At 53.0% G+C, this 26280-nt stretch overlaps 1 protein-coding gene across 1 annotated transcript in view; it reads right to left on the bottom strand.

The window, feature by feature from the left end:
• The window catches only part of LOC141999530 (2'-5'-oligoadenylate synthase 2-like), a 32365-nt gene extending 9437 nt beyond the window's left edge, over positions 1 to 22928 (bottom strand). The window contains exons 1-6 of the mRNA XM_074973066.1: positions 22665 to 22928; positions 17978 to 18440; positions 17155 to 17321; positions 16558 to 16808; positions 13886 to 14033; positions 12958 to 13107 (exon numbers count right to left, since the gene is read on the bottom strand). Coding sequence (XP_074829167.1) covers positions 12958 to 13107; positions 13886 to 14033; positions 16558 to 16808; positions 17155 to 17321; positions 17978 to 18440; positions 22665 to 22850 — 1365 coding nt within the window. The 5' untranslated portion in view covers positions 22851 to 22928. The remainder of the gene's footprint in view (positions 1 to 12957; positions 13108 to 13885; positions 14034 to 16557; positions 16809 to 17154; positions 17322 to 17977; positions 18441 to 22664) is intronic.
• Positions 22929 to 26280: the final 3352 nt, after the last annotated feature.

Genomic DNA, 26280 nt, shown 5'->3' with positions numbered 1-26280 from the left:
GGTGGGAGCCACAGGCAGGGACACCAAGTGCCCAGTGTATGCCCCAGCGGAATGCGCTTTGGGAAACAGGACTATATCCCACAAGCTGGTATACCTCCCCGAGTGCCCAACACCTCTGCTGGGACGGGATCTGCTTTGTCGCCTCGGTGCCACCCTGCATTTTACTGAGGACGAAATAACCCTTACCTTACCCCCTGAGAATGCATGGATCATGACCCTTGCAGTTGAGCCCTCAGCCATGCAAGCCCCAGAATGGAGCCCGTGGGAAGACCAGGTGTACCCCCTCGTGTGGGCATCAGGGATTCCAGGAAAGGCCACCCACCAGACCCCCATTACTATTCAGCTCATATCAGGGAAAGGCCCAGTGCAAGTAAAACAGTATCCAATCAAGAGGGAAGCCAGAGAAGGTTTACAGGAAACTATAGATCAATTCCTAATGTATGGTATTCTCCGGGAATGTCAGTCAGCCTGGAACACTCCCATTCTACCCGTACAGAAGCCTGATGGCACGTATCGGCTGGTACAGGACCTAAGGGCAGTCAATGAACAGGTTAAGACTCTGCACCCTCTTGTCCCTAACCCGTATACCTTATTGGCTTCTATAGGGGGACACTATACCCATTTTTCAGTCCTTGATCTGAAAGATGCTTTCTTTACCATCCCAGTTGCCACCCCGTCACAGGAGATCTTCTCCTTCGAGTGGGAGGACCGAAAAAGGGTTAAAAAGCAACTTTGCTGGACAGTGTTGGCCCAGGGATTTAAAAACTCCCCCACCCTCTTTGGCCAGGCTCTGGCCAGGGACCTAGAGGAGTGGGATAATGAGGAGGCCCTCCTTCTGCAGTATGTAGATGATTTGTTAATTGCCACTGTGGGCCAAACACCCTGCCTTAAAGCCACCGTGAGCCTCCTGAATTTTATTGGACTCCGGGGATATCGGGTAGCACGGAGTAAGGTTCAAATTGCCCTCCCAGAGGTACGGTACCTCGGGTTTCACATACGGCAAGGGGAGCGTCAGCTTTCAAGTGAAAGAAAGGAAGCTATATGTCAAGTTCCTACCCCAAGTAACCGTAAGCGGCTCAGGGCATTTCTGGGTATGGCAGGCTTTTGCAGGATATGGATCCCACAATTTGGACTGTGGGCTAAACCCCTGTACGACTGTGTAAAAGGAGCAGATCATGACCCCTTCTATTGGACCCCAGAGGCTGACAGGGCATTTAAAATCCTGAAAAGAAAATTGATGGAAGCCCCGGCTCTGGGCCTGCCAGATCTCTCTAAGCCGTTTCAGTTGTATGTACATGAACGAAGGGGGGTGGCCCTAGGAGTGCTTACACAGCTGTTAGGAGCATGGAGACGTCCCGTGGCTTATTTTTCTAAGCAATTGGATCAGGTTGCAAAGGGTTGGCAGGCATGTTTACGGGCGGTTGCAGCTACTGCCCTAGTGCTTGAGGAAGCCGAGAAGCTAACACTGGGAGGGGTTATGCAAATCTATACTCCCCATATGGTCCGAGCCTTATTGGATGCAAAGGGAGGGCTTTGGCTCACCCAGGCTCGGATTGCTTGGTACCAGGCTAAGCTGTTAGAGAACTCTGAAGTCACCCTACAGCCTTGCCCCTCCCTTAACCCAGCCACTCTCTTGCCAGAAACAGAGGAACAGAAACATGACTGTTTAGAGATCATAGATGCCCAGTACTCCAGCCGTCCGGATTTAAAGGATGTACCCCTCCCAAATGCAGATTATGAGTGGTACACTGATGGTAGCAGTACTGTAATGAATGGGCAAAGGAGGGCGGGTTATGCTGTTGTGACCCTCCATGACACTGTGGAAGCTGAAGGTTTGCCTGCTGGGACCTCTGCCCAGCTTGCCGAACTAATAGTCCTGACCCGTGCACTTGAACTGTCAAAAGGAAAGCGGGTCAACATTTTTACTGATTCAAAGTATGTTTTTGGTGTGCTGCATGCTCATGCTGGCCTATGGAAGCAAAGGGGAATGCTGACAGCCCAAGGCTCCCCAGTCAAGTACGGGCCCCAAATCCTCCGGCTCCTAGAAGCAATACAACTTCCCTCGGAAGTGGCGGTGGTACGCTGTAAAGCCCATCAAAGGGAGGATCAAGATGTGGCCAGAGGTAACGCCCGGGCAGATAGAGAGGCTAAGCATGCTGCCACCCTGCCATCCCCTCAGACTGAGAACGCCCATATGCATGCCCTTATCCCATCAGTAGGGGAGCTTCCAACCCCTCAATACTCTGGGGAGGAGAGACAGCTAACTGACAAACTCGGTCTCCGGGAAAAGGAGGGATGGCTCCATTCCCCAGAAGGGAAGGTCCTCTTACCAAAGGGCCTGATCCGGCCGGTGCTGCAAAAACGACATCAAATCACTCATGCTGGCAGGGAAGCACTTATCCAACTAATGGGAAAATACTTTATCACTTCCGGACTCCGACCCCTGGCTGCCCAGGTACAAGCGGACTGCTTAGTCTGCCAAAAGAATAACCCCCGACCGGGACATCCTGTGCCACCAGCTGCCCTAGAACCCACTCCAGGCCCTGGACAAGTGTGGCAAATAGACTTTACTGAGTTTCCCCGGACCCAAGGGTTCAAATATCTCCTTGTCATAGTGGATCAGTTCAGCGGATGGCCAGAAGCCTTCCCATGCCGTAACTGCACTGCCAGAACAGTGGCCCTCAAGTTTGTGAAGGAGATCATTCCTCGCTTTGGACTCCCCCTGTGGATGGAATCTGACAATGGGACACACTTCACGTCAAAAATCATTCAAAGCATCTCACATGCCTTACAGATCCCCTGGAAACTCCATACGCCCTGGAGACCGCAAGCCAGTGGGGTAGTGGAGTGTACCAATCAGACCCTTAAACTGCATCTCTCAAAAGTGTGCCAAGAAGCCTCACTGCGATGGCCTGATGCTTTGCCCCTCGTCCTACTCTGTATCCGCGTTCTCCCAAAGGGTAGATTAGGGCTCAGTCCCTTTGAAATTATGTTTGGAAGGGCATGGCCTATGAATGGCACCCCAGTTCTGTCAGGGGAATGGGAGTTGGGTAATGGTTTTTTTCACAGTATATGTGTTCCCTGTCTGCTGTTCTCTTGTCTCTTCACAGGTATACCAAGGATTTCCAGCCTTTCCCCTTGGACACTCCCGTCCACTCCTTACAGCCTGGTGACTCTGTGCTTGTTCGCACCTGGAAAGACGAGCCTCTCCAGGAAAAGTGGAAAGGACCCTATACCGTCCTGCTGGTTTCCCATACAGCGGCAAAGATCGAGGGACACAAGAACTGGATCCATCACTCTCGTCTGAAGCCAGGACCCGCCCCCTCGTCAGCAGAACAGTGGACTGTCCAACCTGCTGACTCCTCATCTAGTGACGATCTCGGGCTAAAGCTACTGTTTAAAAGACACAAATAGCGGGCACCTTAATGCTAAAATGGGCCCACCCAGGTACTGGAGACCCTGGGTTGGGAAGACTCTGGTGATAATTATTTGGGTAACATTGTTGTTCTCTGTATTGGTATTTCCAAACTGTGCATATCGGGAGCATAACTCCTTTGTTTTGCTTGCGCACCATGTTGCTATTTTAACAAACCAGACTGATTGCTGGGTATGTGCTCCAACTCCACTATCCCCCAAAATGGGAATGCCCTTTGACATGCTGCCCCTGACCCTAGCAGAATTAGCCACCACCAAAGAGCAGGAAAGAACGGACTCGCCGTTCTGGAACAAGACCTCTTTACAGCAGGCCACCTATCAGGACCAGGAGTATTCAGTTGCAGTACTCACTGACGGAGTGTTATGTTTTACCCGAAACCAATCTGATCACTATGGGCGTCCTGTGGGAAAAAGCTCCTGTGTTATTACACAGTGGGATGATGGGTATTGGATAAAACCAACAGGGGAGGCCAACAGTGTGGGTGTAATGGTTCCTCCCCTTTTAAAAAAACTCTTACAAATAATCTTACCACAAAAGAGGGGTTTGGAAATGTAACTTGCCGTCCAGTTAACATCTCCAATGTAGCAAGCCAATGGTGGGTTTGTAGTGGTCTGTAGCCAGACAGCCAGCCCCCCCCTCTCAGACCAGCATTGCTGGGAACACAAGGGCCAGCACAGCCTTTGAAGCTGTGAGAAGCACAGGTGTGCTGCTACAATGTGCCTCTGGGATCCAAAACAACAGGGCACTTAACATAAATTATTAGGCTCACAGCAGACAGAGAAGCTGTGACAGACATGGCTCTTAGCCCCTACTAAATAGCATGATGCACACACCCCAACATCCTAGGTGGGAAAATATTTACCCTAATAAAAGGAATGTCCAGTAGTCGAAACTTATTGTTTCTCTCCCTTGCAAGTGTAAACTACTCTTGCGAGAGCTGGCGTTGCCCGGACAGACCAGCCCCAATTTGGCATAAGAAAGGAGAAAGAGAATAAAGGAGTACAGAGGTATAAGTATGGGACCTACAGCACCATGATTTTTTGAGTGCTTTTCACTATCTATCTGCTGGTCAGATAAGTGACAGCCTCCCAAGGCTTCTGCAGCTAAGAGGGTCCCTAAGCCTTGTCCCTTATTCGTCTTTCCGCGGAATTGAGTGACCGATCCTGGCTTGGCACCGCTGGAATCGAGAGATGCAAAGAGGGTAAGAAGCACCCACACCTGATCTGCTATCTTTAGTGTACACATATTTTGAAATAGAGCTCTATACTTTGTTTTCTTTCTTTGGGATTGTGGCTTCAGTATTGTAACTTGTTTGTGTGTGTAACATCTCTACATTTAAATAAGTAGGCACTAGCAATTTTGTAACCACAAGATTAGAATCTAGTTTAATAAATTTTGGTAACCATTTGTGCATAAGCCTGACTTGTTTCTCTGGTTTACTGTGAAGCAGCCAACACAATTAAAGAACCTCAGCCGTTTTGGCTATAAAGCCTGGCCATTAGGTGAGAGTACTAAGAGCCTAGCGTTGAGTTGTGCCGCCTCCACGGGGCAAACTCTTGGGGCGCCTGTCAGTCAATCCTGACTGCCCGCTGCGAAGGAGCTCTGAGCTCTAGCAGTTAAAGTCACGGGTGTGGAGAGGCTCTTAGTGCTGTCATTGGGGCACCTGTCAGTCAGTGTTGACTGCCCACTGCGAAGGAGCTCTGAGCTCTAGCAGTTAAAGTCACGGGTGTTTAGGACCTTGGGGCATCCGTCAGCCTAGCCCAGGCTGCCTGCCGCGAAGGGACAGTGCGTCCTAGCGGTTAAAGTCACGGATGGTATAAACGGGCATAGCTGGCACCTCACCAAACATCCCTGGCCATCGGCTAACAGATTTGGCGTCACGAACAGGATTGTGATATAGGCTGCACTACAGTAACACAATGAAACCAGTCATGATAAACACCACAGAATTCCCTGAGCTAGAGAAAAGTTTGACCCAAGAGGGATGGGGAAATCCTCTGTGGAGCAAAGAACTGCTGGAGAAATATTGGGGAAAACCAGCAGAGATCTGGCAGCATTTCTGTAACTGGAGAACTGCCTGCAAGATGAAGAAAGGGAAAGGAAAAGGTGCTTGTATATGGCTGCTTACTAACATTTGGCAAGCTGCCTGTAAGGATTATCATAGTCTGGCAATAGAATTTAATAGGCTACAACAGGAAAGGGACACACTGCGCAAGGAATGCCAGAATTTAGATACCAGAGTAAGAACACTGAATAGGGATATGGAACATCTTCAGAAAAGATTACTTCCCTTAATTGAGCAAGAAGGGATAGAACGAAGGGAAAAGCTGGAGACTAAAACACGCAGAATCAACCGGGCTAAAGTTGAGACTGCTCTCTGGCTAGACCCTGAGGAATGGGATGGAGACATTTGGGATTCAGCAGATGAGTCCCCCTCCTCTGAGGAGGAAGGTCCCTCTGTAAAATTAAGACCAGCTATCACACATCACAAATCAGAAGAACATGAGGGAAATTTGAGTGGGGCAGAGCTGGATGAAGAAGGGGATGACAATGATCCATCCACCTCTTCAAAAACAAAGAAGGGATGTAAAAAGGGAAAAGGGAGTAAAGCTCCAACACACTTTACCAAAATTACCACCCGCCAATATACTCCCATGGAGTTAAAAACAATCCAGGGAGATTTTGCTAAAAAGCCTGAGGAAGGTATAATAGAGTGGCTGGTCCGCCTCTGGGACACTGGGGGTGGATATATACGCCTGACAGCCCAAGAAACTGAGCGCCTTAACTTAGGTGCAGGAATATTCCTGGAACATTCAGAGGGGATCACCCCTAAAACACTTTGGTCTCTGGCTTGTCGATGGGCAAGAGGAATTTACCCAGCAGACCGAGATGAACCCACAGTAATGCACTGGACCAACATAGATGAGGTAAAAACAGCTCTATTAACTGTGGCTGTCATTAGCATGCTTGGCCAAAACCCTCAAGAGTTAGCCTATGAAAGTCCATGGGAGGGTCAGGTAGATGTAGATGATCTCAGACCCCTGCTTAAGGGAGCTCCGAGTAACCATAGGGCTATGGCACTGTCCCTTAGATCAGAAGCTGCAGCACATAACAGAACCTTTCGGGCACTGCTAAACCGTCTGGTGTAATACTTTAGAGAATTCGGAGACATCAGAGCACTGACAGGCAAAGCTAAGATGCGTTCCCTTCAGGGAAACAAGGGGGCACCATCTAAAGGACATAAGAACAAGCGAGAGCCAACCCAGGAGGAAAAGGAGCTTAGAGCCAAGTTGTGGAGACAATGTCTGGCTTTAGGTTATCCCAGAGAGGTGATAAATGGACTGCCCACAGAGCGGCTAAAATTATTCACCACCTTTAAAAGAGCTGACTGGGAGACAACTAATGCTACTCCCAGTGCACCTCTGCAGCTCTCTCCTCCCCCCCAACTGCAGACACCTGGTATACTCCATTGCTGCAGCAACTGCAAGAGTTACCAGAGCAGGGAAACTAGCTTGTGGGGGTCAGTCTCCTGTCCTAATAAACCAGCTTAAATCCAAAGAGGAGAAAACAACAGCAAAAGACCCCCGGATACATGTAACTGTAAATGACAAACACATTATTCCTTTCTTAATGGACACAGGGGCTCAAATGTCCATGATTAAGCGAGAAAGTTTTCAGGGCTCGCCACCTACTGGCCGAAAGCAGGTACTTGTTACAGGAGTAAATGGCAGTACCATAACTTACCCATTAGTTAAGATAAAACTGGATATCCCATTGCAACCCCACCATCAGCCCCGAAAATATGAGGTGATTTTGGGCAATGCCAACATACTGGGCATGGACGTTTTAAGAGGAAAGAAGGGAAGGATTAATGGGGAAAGATGGGCTTTTGGAGTCAGTTCTGTTCCTCATGCCACCCACCTGGAAGAGGAAAGCCCTCCCCACTATTCTGTAAACTTACTTAGCAGCGCGCCTGCTCTCCCGCCCTCAACAGTAACAAACATAAAGCAGTATAATGTCCCAGCTGAGGCCATAAGCCCGGTTACTGACCTGATCAAAGATTTGGAACAGCGAGGAATTTTAATTCGTACCCACTCTCGCTTTAATTCTCCTGTGTGGCCCATCAAGAAACCAAATGGCAAATGGAGACTCACTATAGACTATAGGAAGCTAAACAGTAACACTGGACCACTAACTGCAGCAGTCCCTAGCATAACAGATATTGTAAACACCATACAAACCTGGGATAAACCCTGGCTAGCAGTATTAGATGTAAAGGACATGTTCTTCATGGTCCCTTTGCAACCAGCTGACCAGGAAAGATTTGCTTTTACTTGGAGAGGTGTACAATACACTTTTACCTGAATGCCACAAGGGTTTAAACACTCACCCACTATTTGCCATGGGGCATGGCAAAGGTCCTAGATGACCTTATACTGCCACCCACTGTACAAACTGTGCAATACATTGATGACATCTTAATAGGTGGGAAAACCTCAGAAGAGGTACAGGAAGCTATGAATCAAATCAAAGGAGCACTAGAAGCCCTTAATTTAGAGTTACCAGCTGAGAAATGCCAAGGTCCCTCCCAAGAGATAAAATTCTTAGGTACTGTATGGATGGGAGGTAGGAGGTCTGTGCCTAATGACACTGTGCAAGAGCTAAATCAGGCACCCTCCCCTGAAAGTAAAGATCAATTGAGACAGATTTTGGGAACCCTGGGGTTTTGGAGAAAACATGTATCTGGCTCTGCCATTATAGCCAGACCATTGTACAATTTGTTAAAGAAAAGTGCTGCCTGGGAATGGGCTCCTGCCCATGAGGAAGCCCTCAGGCAACTGATAGGGGAGATACACACCTATCAGGCTCTGGGTCCCATACATCCTGAAGCCCCATTCCATTTGTACCTAACTGTGGGAGCCACTGGAATGTCTTATGCTCTCTGGCAAGAAAGTGACACTGCTCCCAGACGACCAATTCAGTTTGGTTCCAAGTCATGGCAAGGGTCACAGGCTAACTACACGCCTTATGAGAAGGTGCTTCTGGCAGCTTACACAGCCTTGAGAGAAACTGAGGAATTAACTCAGGATAAGGACATCACAATTCACACTCCTCTTCCAATCATTAAACCTATATTGGAAGGGAAAGAGTTACCACCTGGTGTAGCACAAAAAATGACTATCCAAAGATGGGCACTTTACATACACCACAGGGTAGGTAGTGCAGACACTGCACAAAACCCCACTATGATTCAGGAATCCCTATGGAAAGTAGGAATGCCTGATGAATACCGCCTACCTCCACAGCAGTCTCCCATTAAGGATGCTGCCCCATTTGATCCTTCTAAGCCTGAGGGAGTATGGTTCACTGATGGCAGTGCCAGGCTGGTTAAAGGAAAATGGAGCTCTGAGCTCTAGCAGTTAAAGTCACGGGTGTGGAGAGGCTCTTAGTGCTGCCATTGGGGCACCTGTCAGTCAGTGTTGACTGCCCACTGCGAAGGAGCTCTGAGCTCTAGCAGTTAAAGTCACGGGTGTTTAGGACCTTGGGGCATCCATCAGCCTAGCCCGGGCTGCCCGCCGCGAAGGGACAGTGCGTCCTAGCGGTTAAAGTCACGGATGGTATAAAACAGGCATAGCTGGCACCTCACCAAACATCCTTGGCCATCGGCTAACAGATTCCTGTTCGTGACGCCAAGTCAGGCCCCACTCTGCCCCTTCCCCAAGGCCTCTCCCACAGCTCACTACATTCTCTCTCCCTCTGTGGCTCACTCTCCCATACCCTCACTCACTTTCATTGGGCTGGGGCAGGGGGTTGCGGGGTGCAGGAGGGGGATGAGATCTAGGATGGGGGTGTGGGCTCTGGGGTGGGGCCGGGGATGAGGGGTTTGGGATGCAGAAGGGGGCTCCAGGTTGCAGGGTGGGGGTGAGGGATTCAGAGTGCAGGATGGGGTTGTGGGTTGAGGCAGGAGGAGGCTCTTGGTTTGGGGGGGCTCAGGGCTGGGGCAGGGGGTTGGGGCATGGGCTTACCTTGGGTGGCTCCTGGTCAGCGGCGCAGTGGGGCTAAGACAGGCTCCCTGCTTGTCCTGGCACCGCACTGGGCCCTGGAAGCGGTCAGCAGGTCCAGCTCCTAGATTGGGGGGCCAGGAGGCTCTGTGCGCTGCTCTCGCCCGCAGGCACCCCGCCCCCAGCTCCCATTGGCCACGTTCCTGGCCAATGGGAGTGCGGAGCCGGTGCTTGGGGTGGGGTCAGTGCGCAGAGCCCTGTGGGCCCCCTGCCTAGGAGCCGGACCTGCTGGCCTCTTCCAGGGCACAGCGTGGTGCCAGGACATGTAGGGACTAGCCTGCTTTAGCCCCACAGCACCACCAACTGGACTTTTAACGGCTCGGTCAGCACCCTGGTCGGCGGTGCTGACCAGAGCCACCAGGTTCTCTTTTTGACCAGGCATTCCGGTCGAAAACCAGACACCTGGCAATCCTAGCCTGGCTCCGGGTTCAGGGAGCCCTACTGGGCACAGCTGGCAGTCAGTCCTCACAGACACAGGGCAGTCTTGGGGCCCTCTGGCCAAGGAAGTCCAGATGGCTTCTGCTGGGATCAGCCCTAGGGCTGCATCCCCTCTGGCTGCCAGCTCTCCTCACAAACACTGTCCCTGCCCCACTCAGTGCCTGTCAGGGTGGTCCCAGCACGGGCAGGCTCTCCAGGGCCTCCAGCTGGTCACCCAGCTTGTCCATTGAGCTCCTGGCTTGGCCTCCACAGGCTGCCTGCGTCTCTCCAGCTCAGACTGAACAGGCTGGCTGCATTCAGTGCCATAGTCTCTGTGCTGTTGTCTGCAGGACCCACTTCTCCCAAACCCCCAAACTGGCAGGGAGAATAAATTCTCCATACAGCCATCCTTCCTCGCCTCCACACACACACTCCTTCCTAATAGCGTCCCCCAGGGAAACAGATACGTTCTCCCCCCAAGTACCTCTCATCTTTCCTGCTCTGCTGTGGAAACCCAGCAGGACCCATGTTAAATGGGCATCACTGTTACATTCATTTTGATGGAATAAATGGGCCCAGAGCCTCAAAGGTGTTAACACGAGCCTGTCACGGTACAATATCAAACGGTCGGTGTGGTTCGGGGCTTTGTGATACCGAGCTCTCGGCCTGCAAACAAACCAGGACATGTTTTGTTAACACCTTTTATTAAGAATAACAAAAAAGAAGGAAAAACATTAAAGCATCTGAAATGTAAAATATTAAGTACGGTTTGATTTTTTAACAGTAGCCCTTCTTCCCTTTCCCTTTAGCTGTGGAAAGTCTGTAGATAGAAAACCCTGTCGGATAGTCTCGGAGATGATATCTAAGATGGTAACAACTGTCAATTTGCAGGGAGGGGGGGAAGAAAGTGAGTTGAGCTGGGTTGGAGATGTTGCTGTTAAAGTGCCATCCTGCTTCCTTTAAGACAAAACACACCCAAGGGGAGAGAACAGAACAGCACAGAGACAAAATACAGCCTGTCTCTGGTGCTGACTCTCACTTGCAACCTCACTGCTGGAGAAACACGCCAAGCCCACGCTCCGCTCAGCCGCTCCTGGCAAACTTGTACCAGCACTGGACGATTTAAGGCATTGCTTGTAGCTGCCTATGTGGATAAAGGCTCCCAGCAGTGATGCAAAATATGCAGTCTTGGGCAGCTAAGCCAGACTCTTGTTAAACAGAAGGCAAAAAGCGAGGGATAGGAAAGAGAAAGTCTTTTCTTTTCAGCCCCCCAAAAGGGAGTGGTGGGTGAAATAGCCCATCCCCTTATTATTTAGGCCTAATTTCTGATGCATCCATTTTGGCTGATTGATTTCTGGCCTCACACTTCTCTTGTTTACCAGGCAAGATCTTAACACCGGCCTTGAGTTGAGTTATGTCAGGAGGCCATTTGGTTTAGACTAATTCAGTCTGTCTCCGTTTGCTCCCAGAACACCAACACTGATGACAACCGGTTGTGACACGTTATGAACTTTCACTCACTTCTCACTGTTCAGCTCACTAGGAGGGTACATTAGTAGACCCAAACATTACGACATCACTCAAACAGGGATATGCCCCACTGGGGACGTGGTCCCCCCACCCAGTCATCCCTCAAACACACACACGCACCCCAAGCAATGAACATGGTAAATAACTCGGCAATCTGCAGAGAGGGGAAGTACCCCTGGACAGAGAAAAAATGCATCATAGACTCTGATGCCACCAGGGACCGGAGGGGAGGAAGTGCCCTCCAAATGCCAAGAGAAACGCCTGGAGATCACGGCAGGAGGGGAGACGGCACAGGGAGACAGCGGGAGAAGGGCAGGGCTGTCCTCTGAAAGGAGGCAATTGGCCTTGAGATGCTCCCAGTTGACGCCCAGTCTGGGTGCAAAGTTAATAGAGAAGCAGCGAGTGAGTCTCGTTTTCCTGCCGTTCTTCCTTCCCCCCCAAAAAGACCCCTGGCTCTTGGGCCTGTTTATCTGTTTCCCCAGCCCCAGTGCTAGCACCTAGGGCCCCATTCCCAACCTGCCCTGGCATCATGCCAGCGTGGAGCGAGTCCAAACGCTGCCACTCTGAGTCAGTAGCATTTCCCACTCCCCCGCCTCGGTGTCAGTGACAACGCAGGGAGCGAAGCGCTCCGGGGCCTTGTCCACACACGTCGCCCCGGGTTGAGTTCGTCCACATAGTGCAATTGGAAGAGCTATTCCGGTGAAGTGCACTCACAGCGCGCACCTGCCAGGGCTCGCGTGGCCGCACTCCACATTGCTAAAGCCTGGTGCATTGTGGGGAGGTATCCCACTATCCTCCACACCCCAGCTGGCTCCCTGCCTTATGGGGAGTTTTGCTGTGTATTGACACCCCCTCGCATTGTAGGGAACTGTGGGAGTCTGGGATTTAATGCCAGGATTCCCTCACCTATCCCATAATTCACCTGTCTGCCAACCCAGAGAGAGGCCGCGCTGCTGTCCATTGCTAGGGGAGGATGCGCCAGCCTGTCATTGTAGGAAGGGCCTGGCAGGCAGGTGGGCTCAGCAGAGGAAGAGTTGCACAAGCTCACAGGGAGTAGCAGGGTGAATGCAGACAGACAAGGGAATAGACCTGACCAGGGCTGGAGCAGCAAGGAGACCTGTCCTTGGAGGGGGCGGGATGAGGATGTAATGCTCATGGGGGCGGGGTAGCAAGTTGGGGCACTGGGTGGAATGGTCCCAGGCCTGGCTCACGCTCAAGAGCTGCCCACAGCTGGGGAGTGCTCTCCTCTTATTGTCCAGGAGCGCAGCATGGTGTTGGGTTAGGGAGGCTCCAGGGTTCCCATCCACTCACAGGCAGGGAGACCATGACACAGGGGGACTACGGGAACTGGCCACATCCTCCCGGAGATGAGACCAGCCCAGCTCCCATGGCTCAAGGTAGCATGAAAAGTAGGAATGGAGGGAGCCCCCAGAATTCTCCCCCTTCCTGTCCACATTCCTTCTGCCCCTTAGCTGGAGCCATCCCCGTAGGGAGGGCTGGAGAGGTGTCTCAGAGGATGGTGCAGAAGGATGGCTGCTGGTTGGCCATGGCGTGGTTATTGGTGCAGGTGCAGGCTGGCCCAGGCTGAGGTGCTGAGTCCGGATATTCTTGTGCTCCGGTGTGGATCTCAAAGCCCCTTCTCCCTTCGAGGGTTTGCTCAGGCTGGAACAGGAGCACACAGATATTGGGGATCAGTAAAGAGCCAGCGACTGCCCCGCATTGGCTCCAGGTTTCAGGAGCCAGCAGAGGCCCCTAGTGCTGCAGCATGGAGACCCTTTCTGAAACCGTCCTGCGTTAATAACGGCTGTTGTCTGGCGATAACGGAGGGCAGATGGCAGCCCAGCCAGCCAGGGGGAAGAGCTGATTTTCAAGGGGAGCAGCCCTCTCAGGCTGCTGGCACGCCTGGCCAGACCCTGCTCAGATCAAGATGTCCAGACTTGGCAGATCTGGGCCAAGGATTTGGCAGCACCCCGAGTCCTAAAAGGTCACTGCTCCTCCCTCCCCTGTGTTAGGTCTCTGGGGATGGAGGAGCTGCCGGGGGTGGAGGGGCCACAGGGACGGGGAAGGGAGAGGGAAGCCTGGCTGACCTCAGAAGAGAGAGGCTGTATCTGCAGCAGCCTCCCCGCAGGGCACCCAGAGCCCTGTGTCTGGGTGTGGGGCAGAGCAGAGAGGCTCACACCCAACCTTCCCTGGCGAGATGGTGCTGTTACCCGGCGACTGCTTGTCTGCAGGGAACACGGTCAGGGAGTGCCTGCCTGGAAAAGCCAGTGCCACTGAACAGACAGGGCCTTCGGAGGGCACCAGCTGGGCAGAGAAGGGGAAGCACAGGGCCAGGGTGAATGGATCTCCCCACTCTGCGCTGTACAGGGGTGCAGAGGGGGATGCCCGGTGGCCTGGTCTGTGAGCTCAATCAGAGATGCTGTGGTGATGCCATGCTCACCGGCACGTCCCAGGGCTGCACAGGATCGCCATCGAGGTCCATGCAGCATTGCTGGTCACAGCAGAACTCAGCCTCCTGTGCCACCAGGTCCCAGCGGCTCCCCTCCCCCACAATCCCCGTTGGATCCGCCGGGTCCAGGATGATGGGCCTGAAATGCAGCAAGACACGAAGAGTGGCTGTGCTGACGGGCCAGGCTAAGGCAGGGGGCGCGGCTGGGCACACGCTGCCCCCTTGCCACAGGCTCTGTCCTGCTAGGCGCTGTTGGCTGTCGGTCACACGTCCTTCAGCAGGGAGGGGCTTGGTTGCCGCTCGCTCCAGGCTCTCCCTACCTGTCCCATCTCAGAGTCCCGAGTGCGAGCCCTCTGCACCGCCCCCTCCCCTCCCACAGGAGCTATCCAGGGCCTCACCCCCCTGCTCCCCCAGCCCAGCAGCCGCGCTGCCCACTCTGCAGGGATGGGATTTCAGCCTCACGGCCACAGCTACTCTCCTGCCATTTCAGCCCCGCCCAGCAGCTCTGACTGGCTGCCTTCCCCACTGCCCCGCCTTCTGGGGGGGCATCCGACACTATTCTCACATGAGGGGAGGGGGGAGCTCAGCAGCTCAGGGAGGCTCCATCTCCTCCTCCTGTGAGCAATGGAGACAGGACGGTTCCTCTGCTCCCCTACCCCTGCAGCACCCACCTGGTGCTAAAGCCCCCCACAGCCTGGAAGGGGGTAGGGGATCCCACTGCAGCTGTCCCCCCCTGGCCTGGGAGAAGCTGGTGAAGAGCCCCAGGAGGAGCAGAGAGGAGGCAGGGGAGGACAGAACTGATGTGGGGGTGGAGGGACAGGATTGATTTGGAGGTTGGGGGCAGAATCAATTGCTGGGCAGGAGATGGGCAGATGTGGGGTGAGAGCTGCAGCAGGGGCCAGACTCTCCTGACCCAATAAATCTGGGACCCTGTAGGGAAGCGGTGGGGGTCCCCGCTGCCCAGAGAGAAAGGAGCCCCTCTGGACACCACAGTGGGCGGAGCCAGGGAGCTCTGAGCCCGCCCCCCCAGAGGGTCAGGTGTGGCACAGACATACAACAGCCCGACCCCAGAGCTCACGGGGAGGGCAGTTGCTGGGGAGACCAGATGCCTCTGGCCTCGCTCCCACCTGGGAAGCCCCAGCGACCTGCGGTGGGCCCAAGGGCTGGCTGGGCCTGCCCTGCCCCAGCGATGCCGAGGAACCCCCTGAGGACACCACCCTGACCCCAGTACCTCCAGAGGTGGAGGCCAGAAGTAGCCCAGGGGCAGCCGATCCTAGTCTGGCTGCGACACTGCCAGAACGGGTTCCCTAGGGAGGTGGTGGAATCTCCTTCCCTTGAAGTTTTTAAGGCCCGGCTTGACAAAGCCCTGGCTGGGATGATTTAGTTGGGGATGGTCCTGCTTTGAGCCGGGGGTTGGACTAGAACCTCCCGAGGTCCCTTCCAGCCCTGCTATTCTGTGATTCCATGAACCCCTGTCACTGTGCTGCGCCCAGGATCCCCACTGATCTAGCAGTGGGTCTTCTGCTGTGCTAGGACCCCGGGCTGGGACGCAGTGGGTGGCCATCTCCCCCTCTCCCCTCTCTCCTTCGGACCCAGGGTCTGGGCCCACTGTATGTACGGTTATTGCTCAGTCCCTGCCTCAGGGCCTGAGAACCTGGCTCGCCCTTGCCCTGCCCTGTCCTAGGGCCTGTGTTGTTTCTGCCCTCACAAAGGCCGCGGAGGAAGACTCCTGCGGCCAGACTAATTCCCTGCTAGACCTCTTCCTGAACGGAGTGAGACTACCCTCTCTACAGACCCACACAGGGAGGGGGAGCAGGCCGAGGGCGACACTCAGAAGACAGATCGAAAATCACAGTAGCGTCTTTTAAAATAAATAAATAACAAACCATGATTTTTTGGGACCTGACTCAGGAGTTTTGATCTCGTGAGACTGGCTGTGCTGGGATCAGACGAGCCCCAGGTAAAAGCCTTGCTGAATTGCTGGGAGTGGAGGGGGCTGGGCAGCTGTAGGACTGGGGGGATGGGCTGCTATGGAGCTAGGGTTACAGCATGAATTGCCTGGAAGGTTTTGCTCTGGGGAGGAGCTGTGAGCTCTCTGCACCATCAGGCAGCACCGGGTACAAATCTGTGTCATTTGGTCACGGGTGGGTCTTGTCGCGAGAGCTCCTGTAGCCGGGCCCATCGTGGGTGGCTCATTGAGCACAGATGGGGCTGCCGGCGCTGCCTGTGGGGGTATCAAAATGAGAAAACAAATACCCCCATGTCTCCTGATTTGGGGGCCAGTCTCCTGGGCTCAGCCGTGCTGCAGTCGCCCCTCCCCCTGTAGCCTGACACCAGGCACCCGGGGCTCAGCCCAGACTTCCTTGGCAGGGTGGGGAGCGGAGATGCAGGTGCCCCAGGAGCAGTTACAGTGTCGGCTCCTCCCTATGCCTGGGACAGCAGGTTTCGCCTGTAGCACATACCCCGAGCTGGAGCCAGCAGCCTAGACGTGGGAGCACCAGGCTGCATCTCCCACCCTGAGCTCCCTGCTCTGCCTGGACTGAGCCCTCAGCACGCTAGTCATGTCCACACACCATGCTGCTGGTTTCCCACCAGCCGCTCCCAGTGCGGACCTGAACAGGACCACCCCAGGGGTGTGGGGCATGATGTGGAGGGAAATTGACCTGTCTTTCTGGAGCTGACAGTGCAAGAATCGTTCCAGGAGCTCGTCCGCAAAATTGTAGTTGATGGTCCAATAGACACAGAGCTTCTTGTATTGCCGGATCAGCTCCAGCACTGTCCGGAAGCCCTCGGCCATGTCGAAGGCTCGATCCCTGCTGCCCTGCTCCCAGGCGTAGATAGACAGGAGCTCCAGCGCATACTGGGGGGGCAGGGACTCCCCCGCTTCCAGGTACTCTTTGTATGGACGGATGTGCTGGCATGGACAACAGGAACAGAGATGAGCCTTGATTCAGTGCCCAGTTCGTGCCCCAAAATCCACTCAGCAAAGGGCACCAGAGCTGGGGCAGGGGGAGCTCCCCGCAGCTGGGCCCTGTCTGTACCAACCGGGACTCAGGCACAGTGAGCTTCCTCACCACAGTGCCCTGTCAGTGCCAGCTCAGTCTGGGCACCATTCAACCATCTCAGACTCAGAAGGAAAAGCATTTAGGGAAGAGGCTTTGCTGTGCCAGTCAAAGCGAGTGGAGGGTGCTGGGAGGGGAAAGCATGATCCCCCCACCTCTGCCCCAGGGGCTCTAGGAAGCCTGGCCTGGCTACCGTACCTGCTTGTACCAGTATTTCACCAGGCGGATCAGGCTTTTCACTTTGGTGGGGCGATCCACCACGAAATCCCGCTGCAGCTCAGTGAAGCAGGTAGAGAACTCGCCCCCCCGGGAGTAGCTGTGGATCAGCTCCTTGTACACCTGGGAGTCAGGCTTGGCACCCGAGGCTGGCAGGGAACATAAACACACAGGTGCATGCCAGGCTGGGCTCCATCTCTGTTTAACTTCAGCTTGGCACCTGCAGTGCAAACCTGGACCCTGGTAATGCAGGGGGACCCACCTGGGACTATTTAGCAGAAGGACCCAGCTTGGGGGGCAGAGGCCTGGTAGGCAGGCTGGGAGCAGAGGAGGATTCCCATTGGTCTGCCACTGTCTCTCATGCCACCCGGTGCAGCACGAGTGCCCGTCCAACCCCTGCAGGAGTTCACGTGACACCTGAGCTGTGGGAGCTGGCACAGCGCCTGGGGGAGGGCATCTGCATTCATTTCAGGGCAGGGGTGTGTGCAGGGGGGCAAGCAGGGGCACGGACCCCCCAATCAACGGGGGTACAGAACTCAGACGGGGCAGAGAGAACGAGCTCCACCGGCCCTGGGGCCATGGGGTGGGGGTGCGGGGTGTGCGCCAGCTCTACCGGGCGCAGTGGGGAGAAGCCAGCTCCTCCAGCCCAAGGGGCTGCAGGGGTGGGGGGTGGAGAGCAAGCTCCTCTGGCCGTGGGAGGCACAGAAAGTGCCTCTCCAAAAGCGACCAAATTTTTATTCCCCTGCACACCCATTTCCAGAGAGCGGGGTAGCAAAGATCTAGGGATCTGTGGAGAAACCATTGCCGAGAGCGGGGTAGCAAAGATCTAGGGATCTGTGGAGAAACCGTGACACCAGGGACCCGGAAAACACAGCTCTTGGCCCAGACTCTCCCCCCAAGGAGAATCCCTGCCTTTGGAGACGGCCAGAGAGCAGGCAGCCGTCACACCCCATGTCCCTGGCGGAGTAGGGGCAGCAGGACATACACAGGGCGTTGTAGGCTGGCAGCACGTCAAACTCTATGGATTCATCGAGTGTCTTGGAACTCATCATGAAGCTCAGCACACGGGGGTTCGGCCACCGGGACTGCTTAATTGACACCTCAAAGTGCTTCTGCTGCTGGCACTTCTCCAGCATCCTCTTGATCTCCTTGATGATCGCTGCCCGGTTCGTCTCCTGATCGCTGTACCCTTTGAAGCAGCTGAGGAACACCACGAGGTCGGCATCGGAACCACCTTTCAGTGACGTGCCTTTGCCCAGGGAGCCTCCCTGCCGGGAGAGGGGAGTTAGTCCCAAGTCACCTGCTGGGCCTGCCTCCCCTACCCCTCCTGCAGAGCCCACTGATAAGCTAGTCTGAGCCCTGCAGAACACAGCGCCAGACCTCTGCCCAGGGACTCCTGCATCCAGCCCATCACGTCTGGCTGAGCTACGGAGACCTGTTAGAAAACCCAGTCTTGATTGAAAGACTTCAAGTGACGGAGAAGCCACCACGTCCTAGGTTAAGCTGTCCCTTTGGTTAATGACACCCCCCGTTAAAAAAAAATGTATCTTCTTTCCAGTCCAAATTTATCCCGCTGCAGCTTCCAGCTACTGGATCTTGTTCTGCCTTTTTCTGCTAGATTAAAGAGCCATCTGCTATAAGAAATCTCTTTCCAGGGAGGTAGGTTTAGCCCATGATCATGTCACCTCCTACTCATCTCTTAGCTAAGCTAAAGAAAGGGAACTTCTTAGGCCAAACAGGGTAAAGGCAGGTTTTCAACACTTCAGATCATTCGTTGGCTCTTCTCTGAACCCTTTCCAGTTTTTTCAGCATCCATTTTAAAGTGTGAGCAGGATCCAGGAATGGTCTCGCCAATTCTGTACCCAAAGTGAAAATACCACCTCCCTGTTCCAACTGCATCCACAGCTGTATTTCTGCAAATGACCAAGGATCACAGAAGCCTTGCACTGGGAGCTGATGTTTAGCTGCCTTCCCCCATGACTCCTAAGTACTGTTCAGTCACTAATGTCCAGGATCCAGCTCCCCGCCCTGAACCTATGACCCGCTGTCTTTGTTCCTAGGTGTATGTGTGACGAAGTGGGACTGTTCTTAATGTTTCCTCTGAATAGTGTGGGGGTGCCTCAGTTTCCCCTAGGGAGTTCTTAAGTATCTAGGTGGTGGGGTAAGGGTGTATGATCATTGCAGAGCCCTAGACGGCAGGTGTGTGCAGGGGATCTGGACACAGAGAATGGCCGACACCCTGTTTCCTGGCAACTGATGGCCTGGGCCCTTCCCCCCTGCAAGGTGAGAGCTAAAGGGTTGGAGAACAAAGGAATCAGGTGACCTCCTGGCCCGGGAAAGGGACAAAGCCCAGAGGAGGAGGGGCTGGAGGGAGTTTCAGTTTGGGGCTGGCTGGGACATGGAGTGAAGTGCAGACGTGGTTGTCTGGCTCACTGCCCCCCAAAATGGACCCAGCTGAGGGGTTCGGTTCTCTGCACCTGCAAGCTCTGTTTTAGACCATGTTCCTGTCGTCTAATAAACCTCTGTTTTACTGGCTGGCTGAGAGTCACGTCTGACTGCGGAGTTGGGGGGCAGGACCCTCTGGCTTCCCCAGGACCCCACCTGGGCGGACTCGCTGTGGGAAGCGCACGGAGGGGCAGAGGATGCTGAATGCTCCGAGGTCAGACCAGGAAGGTGGAAGCTGTGTGAGCTGTGTGTCCTGCAGACAGGCTGCTCACAGGAAGGCGACTGCCCCAGAGTCCTGACTGGCTTCATGGGGAGCAGTTCCAGAGCATCGCCCAGGGACTCCGTGACAGTATGACCTTGCATGTCGCTGTAGTAATGTTGTTCCAATGAGCCCAACTTACTAAGAGATCCAGATCACTCTGTAGCTGACCTCTCCCCATCACTATTTACCATGGTATCAATCTTTGTGTCATATGCAATCTTACCAGCAATGATTTTATATTTATTTCCAGATCACGGATAAAGATATGGAACAGCATTGAGTCGAGAGCAGATCCCTGCAGGACCCCACTAAAACCCCACCATTGGATGATAACTCCCTATTTACACTTGCTTTTGCACACCTATCAGTAGGAGCGCTCTGAACTGATTCGATATGGGTTACAGTGATTTTGCACGGTGCTGAGTTTTCACTCCCAGTGTCACATGGGACCAAGGCAAATGCCTGCCAGGAGTCAAAGTACATTATGTCCACACCTCTCCCAGGGGAGCACCCTAACCGCTGGGCCAGATCCACAAAGGGGAACTAGGCTTTGCAATGCTGAGCCAGCTTCAGGTGCTCTGCCACTCAGTGGAATCTACAGCCCGGCGTCAGGCACCCAGCCTCCCTGTGCAATGCACGGGGAGAGCCAGGCACCCAAGAATGGGTCCCACTCAAAACACACTGGAGCAGGAGGAGCACTCCCCCAGAGTGGGAGAGCTTGTTTCAGATCCCAACTCTACTTAATTCAGGGCAGGGCCTTGCACCTAGGGCTCCCACTGGGAGTCCAAATCACTGGCTATAGGGTATTCTGGGGTGAGACTTGCAATTCCTCCTGGGAATGTAAGTACCTACAGGATTAGGCAGTAGCTCAGTAGCAGTTTTGAGGATTTAAATTTTGTATTTAGGTACCTAAAGCAGCAGTTAGATGTCCAAACCCCTTTGTGGATCTAGCTGCAAACTTGTAATGTCATCTGAAAACATGATTTGTTTCACAAGATCTGTGGGCCATGAAATCATGTTGACTGGCAATACATATTCTGCCATTCCTTAATTCCTTACTGATTGTGCTCCATACCAAACTTTCCCTGATTTTCTCTGGGACTGATGTCAGGCATCATGACTGACAGCTTTACTGTCCTTATCTAGTATCGGACCGATGCCATATGCTAGGATTTGATTTGTTTTTGAAATATTTAAAGAATTTCTTCTCATCGTCCTTAACCCTATTGGCCATAGAGTTTTCATTGATACCTTTAGCTTCTCTTATCAATTGTCTGCAATTCCTAACTACCAGTTTGTACTCATTGCTATTTTATATAATTGCTCCTTTCACCTTCCCTCTCAACTATGATTTTCTTTAATTGCAGATCCCTTGGGCATGTAATAAAGCATCCTTAAACTGCTCCTAATCATTCATATTTTTATGTTTACGTTTTTCCTCCTATTCAATTTTGCTCAGGACTGTTTTCAGCTCTGGGAAACTGGCCCTCTTAAAGCACCAAGTCTATATATTGGTTGGGACTATCTTCTGTTTGCACAGAGCAAATTAAATTAGATCATGATCACTTGCACCTAGGTAACCATCAGGTTTTAGTTCAGTGATAATTCATCTTTATCCTTCAGAATGAAGTATAATATAGAATTCCCCTGAGCTGACTGTGATGCTTTTTGCATTAGAAAGTTCCCAGCTATAATGATTAGAAACTCCAAGGATGTTTTTCCCATGGTAGCATGAGCGCTGCAGCATGTGCCCCCTCCCCCACGATCCAACCCCCCCATGATAAAGCAACTCTTCCTACACATACTAGATAGCTTCTCAAGGAGCTGCTCCCCTGTGCCTTCATCTGATTTTGACTATAGCAGAATGCACAGTACCTGCCTTGGGACTGATCAGTTAGAACACAGATCCACATGCATCCCAGCTCCTGTTCCTCTGGACTGTCACTAGCTCTAAAGCAGGTAACGGTATCTATGATGCAGATATCATCCTACCCCCTTCTGTGCTTCCACATCACCCCCTTCCCCATCTCCTCCCCAGAGATTCTGGCCACAGAACCCACCTCCACTGCTCCTTGCTCCAATCCCCAGCGAGGTCCCCACCAGCTCTCTCCCACCTGGGCAAGCCTGGCTGCTGGTCCCTCCCTCTTCCTCCCCAACCTGTGCTCTTGGCAGGGGAAGTGGCTCCCAGCTGGTAACCCAGGCATGTTGTGGGCTGCCAGGTGAGGGCCTGCCCTTCCCTTCAGCACAGCCATACTGCTCTCAGCAGCTGGAGGGGCTGTCCTGGTGCTCAGCCTGCCCAGAGGCTGCCCCCTCCTTGCCAGGTAACCACATAACACTCTGCTCCTTGCTGCACACACCCTGGCAGCGATCCCTCCTGCGAGCCCCAGCACTCCCTCCTGAGGCACCCCAGATCCTCGGCATCCCTGGCGGGATCAGTGCCACTCAGCAGAGCACCCACGGGGTCTCAGGAGCGCCCTGCCCAGACGCACCTGGCCCATTCTCCTCCTTGACTCTAACATCGGTCCCTGTCCCTGGGGCCCCAAAGGCCAGAACCCGAGTCCCACGTCCTGGTGTTACACCCGGGGCCCTGGCCAGTCACTCTGGGGTCTCCCGAAGGAAAGGACCAAGTCCCTCTCCTGTATCCCAGACATGCACACAGAGCCTGGCCACTCGGGGCAGGTCACCCCTACCTGGCATTGACCTGCACCCTGTGCAGAGCAGCTGCCTGGTGCGCCACACCCCAGCAGTCATGCCAGGAGCAGCTGGGACAGTCCCCACCACTCACCTTCACAACCTTCAGCACCTTGATGCAGGGCCGGGGGCAGTCGGTGAAGCAGTTTGTTTTCAGGAACTCACAGATCGTGTCGATGGCTTGGCGAGCCTGGCGCAGGAACGTGTGGTCGGGCTGCAGTGTGTCGAAAATGAACTTATCCAGCTTCCGAGCAGGCACCTGGTAAAGATCCAGAGCCATCGGAGCAGGCCTATCCGGGGCCCACGCTGCTTTAGAGCCCCTTGGGGGAGCCTGGGCTGCGGCCGATGTCTACAGCAGGAGCAGTGGGGAAGGCAGTGTTAGCATGGCCCTGGCTGCAGGGCGTTTGCAGGGCCCTGGTGCAGCGCTGTAGCTCCAGCTGGCTCTTTCCCCTGGCACGCCCTGCTTTCCTTTTCGTGCCTCCCTTGTGGGTTTCATTTCCTGCTGTGGCTCAGTGCAGACTGGCTGCAGAGAGCTGCTCGCAGAAGTCAGGTTTCAGAGGGGAGCCGTGTTAGTCTGTATCCGCAAAAACAAGAAGAAGCCTGGTGGCACCTTAGAGACGAACACATTTATTTGGGCAAAAGCTTTTGTGGGCTAGAACCCATTTGCCCAAATAAATGTGTTTGTCTCTAAGGTGCCACAAGGACTCCTCACTGTCAGAAGTTAGATAACGTAAGGCAATGTGGACTGGGGGAGAAGCCCCATCGCTTAGTGAACCTCTCCAAGCCAAGCCCTGTAAATGACCCTTTCCCCCAGCGCCTGGGCCCTGATTCATAGATTCATAGATATTTAGGTCAGAAGGGACCATTATGATCATCTAGTCTGACCTCCTGCACAACGCAGGCCACAGAATTTCACCCACCACTCCTGCAAAAAACCTCACACCTATATCTGTGCTATTGAAGTCCTCAAATCGTAGTTTAAATCGTAGTTTAGCAGAGAATCCTCCAGCAAGTGACCCATGCCCCATGCTACAGAGGAAGGCGAAAAACCTCCAAGGCCTCTTCCAATCTGCCCTGGAGGAAAATTCCTTCCCGACCCCAAATATGGCGATCAGCTGAACCCTGAGCATATGGGCAAGATTCATCAGCCAGATACTACAGAAAATTCTTTCCTGGGTAACTCGGATCCCACCCCATCTAATATCCCATCACAGGCCATTGGGCCTATTTATCATGAATATTTAATTACCAAAACCATGTTATCCCATCATACCATCTCCTCCATAAACTTATCGAGTTTAATCTTAAAGCCAGATAGATCTTTTGCCCCCACTGCTTCCCTTGGAAGGCTATTCCAAAACTTCACTCCTCTGATGGTTAGAAACCTTTGTCTAATTTCTAGTCTAAATTTCCTGGTGGCCACTTTATATCCATTTGCTCTTGTGTCCACATTGGTACTGAGCTTAAATAATTCCTCTCCCTCTCCAATATTTATCCCTCTGATATATTTATAGAGATCAATCATATCTCCCCTCAACCTTCTTTTAGTTAGGCTAAACAAGCCAAGCTCCTTGAGCCTCCTTTCATAAGACAAGTTTTCCATTCCTCGGATCATCCTAGAAGCCCTTCTCTGTACCTGTTCCAGTTTGAATTCATCCTTCTTAAACATGGGAGACCAGAACTGCACACAGTATTCCAGGTGACGTCTCACCAGTGCCTTGTATAACGGTACTAACACCTCCTTATCCCTACTGGAAATACCTCTCCTGATGCATCCCAAGACCGCATTAGCTTTTTTCACGGCCATATCACATTGGCAGCTCATAGTCATCCTATGATCAACCAATACTCCAAGGTCCTTTTCCTCCTCTGTTAATTCTAATTGATGTGTCCCTAGCTTATAACTAAAATTCTTGTTATTAATCTCTAAATGCATGACCTTACACTTCTCACCATTAAATTTCATCCTATTACTATTACTCCAGTTTACAAGGTCATCCAGATCCTCCTGTAGGATATCCCTGTCCTTCTCTAAATTGGCAATACCTCCCAGCTTTGTATCATCCGTAAACTTTATTAGCACACTCCCACTTTTTGTGCCAAGGTCAGTAATAAAAAGATTAAATAAGATTGGTCCCAAAACCGATCCTTGAGGAACTCCACTGGTATCCTCCCTCCAGCCTGACAGTTCACCTTTCAGTAGGACCTGTTGCAGTCTCCCCTTTAACCAATTCCTTATCCACCTTTCAATTTTCCTATTGATCCCCATCTTATCCAATTTAACTAATAATTCCCCGTGTGGCACGGTATCAAACGCCTTACTGAAATCTAGGTAAATTAGAGGGCACCATCTGGATCGCCTGTGGTGGTCCTGTGTCACGGAGTCCCTGGGCGATGCTCTGGAACTGCTATGAAGCCAGGCAGGCCTCTGGGGAAGTCTCCTCTCTGGGAGCAGCCTGTCTGCAGGGCAAAAAAGCTCACACAGCTTCCACCTTCCTGGGTCTGACCTCGGAGCATTCAGCATCCTCTGCCCCTTCATGCGCTTCCCACAGCAAGTCTGCTCAGGCGGGGCTCCTCGGGAAGCCAGAGGGTCCTGCACCCCAACTTCGCAGTCAGACGGGACTCTCAGCCAGCCAGTAAAACAGAGGTTTATTAGACCACAGGAACATGGTCTAAAACAGAGCTTGCAGGTGCAGAGAACAGGACCCCTCAGCTAGATCCATTTTGGGGGGCAGTGAGCCAGACAACCATGTCTGCACTTCACTCCATGTCTCCAGCCAGCCCCAAACTGAAACTCCCTCCAGCCTCCCCTCCTCTGGGCTTTGTCCCTTTCCCGGGCCAGGGGGGCACCTGATTCCTTTGTTCTCCAACCCTTTAGCTCTCACCTTGCAGGGGGGAAGGGCCCAGGCCATCAGTTGCCAGGAAACAGGGTGTCGGCCATTCTCTGTGTCCAGACCCCTGCACGCACCTGCCCTTTAGGGCTCTGCAATGATCATACACCCTTACCCCACCCCCTAGATACTTAAGAACTGCATAGGGGAAACTGAGGCACCCCCACACTATTCAGAGGGAACATTAAGAACAGTCCCACTTCGTCACATCTCTTTGAGATCGAACTGAGCGGGTCACTTTAGCTGCTGACCTGAGGAAGTTCGAAGCCACCAACGTTCCCATGGATGCCCCAGCATCTCTCTCATTCCTTGGTAGGAGTTACACCAGGTCCTTCCAGTTTCATGCCCTCCCTTAGGTCCTGGGTGGTCGATAGCACTCACAGACTGCATGTGGGAAGGTTTATGCGGCCCGTGCCCTTTGGCCACTCCCAAAACCCCAGGGGGTCAAACTGGGATTGGGTCTTCTCCCCAACAAGCTGGCCAAACACAGCCACTTGGTTATAGGACTGTTTAACTTTCTTAACAGCTTTCACTCCATCTGAGACCTTCTCAAAGCTATCCACACTGGATCTTTCAACAGTAAAGTCAGTGGATCCATTCACAGCAGAAAATTTCTGGCTGTTAGGACCTAAAACTTTCTTGATTAAATCACTTTCACACCCTGCAGTTGCAGTAAACTGCTTGCAAAGACTCCATGAGGATTCCTTTCCCTAGGGCTTTTCTATGCAACAATTCACCCCTCACAGAAATTCTGCTCTTACCCTCTTCACCTAGGGCTTGCTCTAGAGGAACACTTTCCTGAGCAACAACAGACTCTTT

This window comes from Natator depressus, chromosome 15 (genome assembly GCF_965152275.1).
Source record: "Natator depressus isolate rNatDep1 chromosome 15, rNatDep2.hap1, whole genome shotgun sequence".
NCBI lineage: Eukaryota > Metazoa > Chordata > Testudines > Cheloniidae > Natator > Natator depressus.
This window is presented reverse-complemented; position numbering and strand designations above follow the sequence as displayed.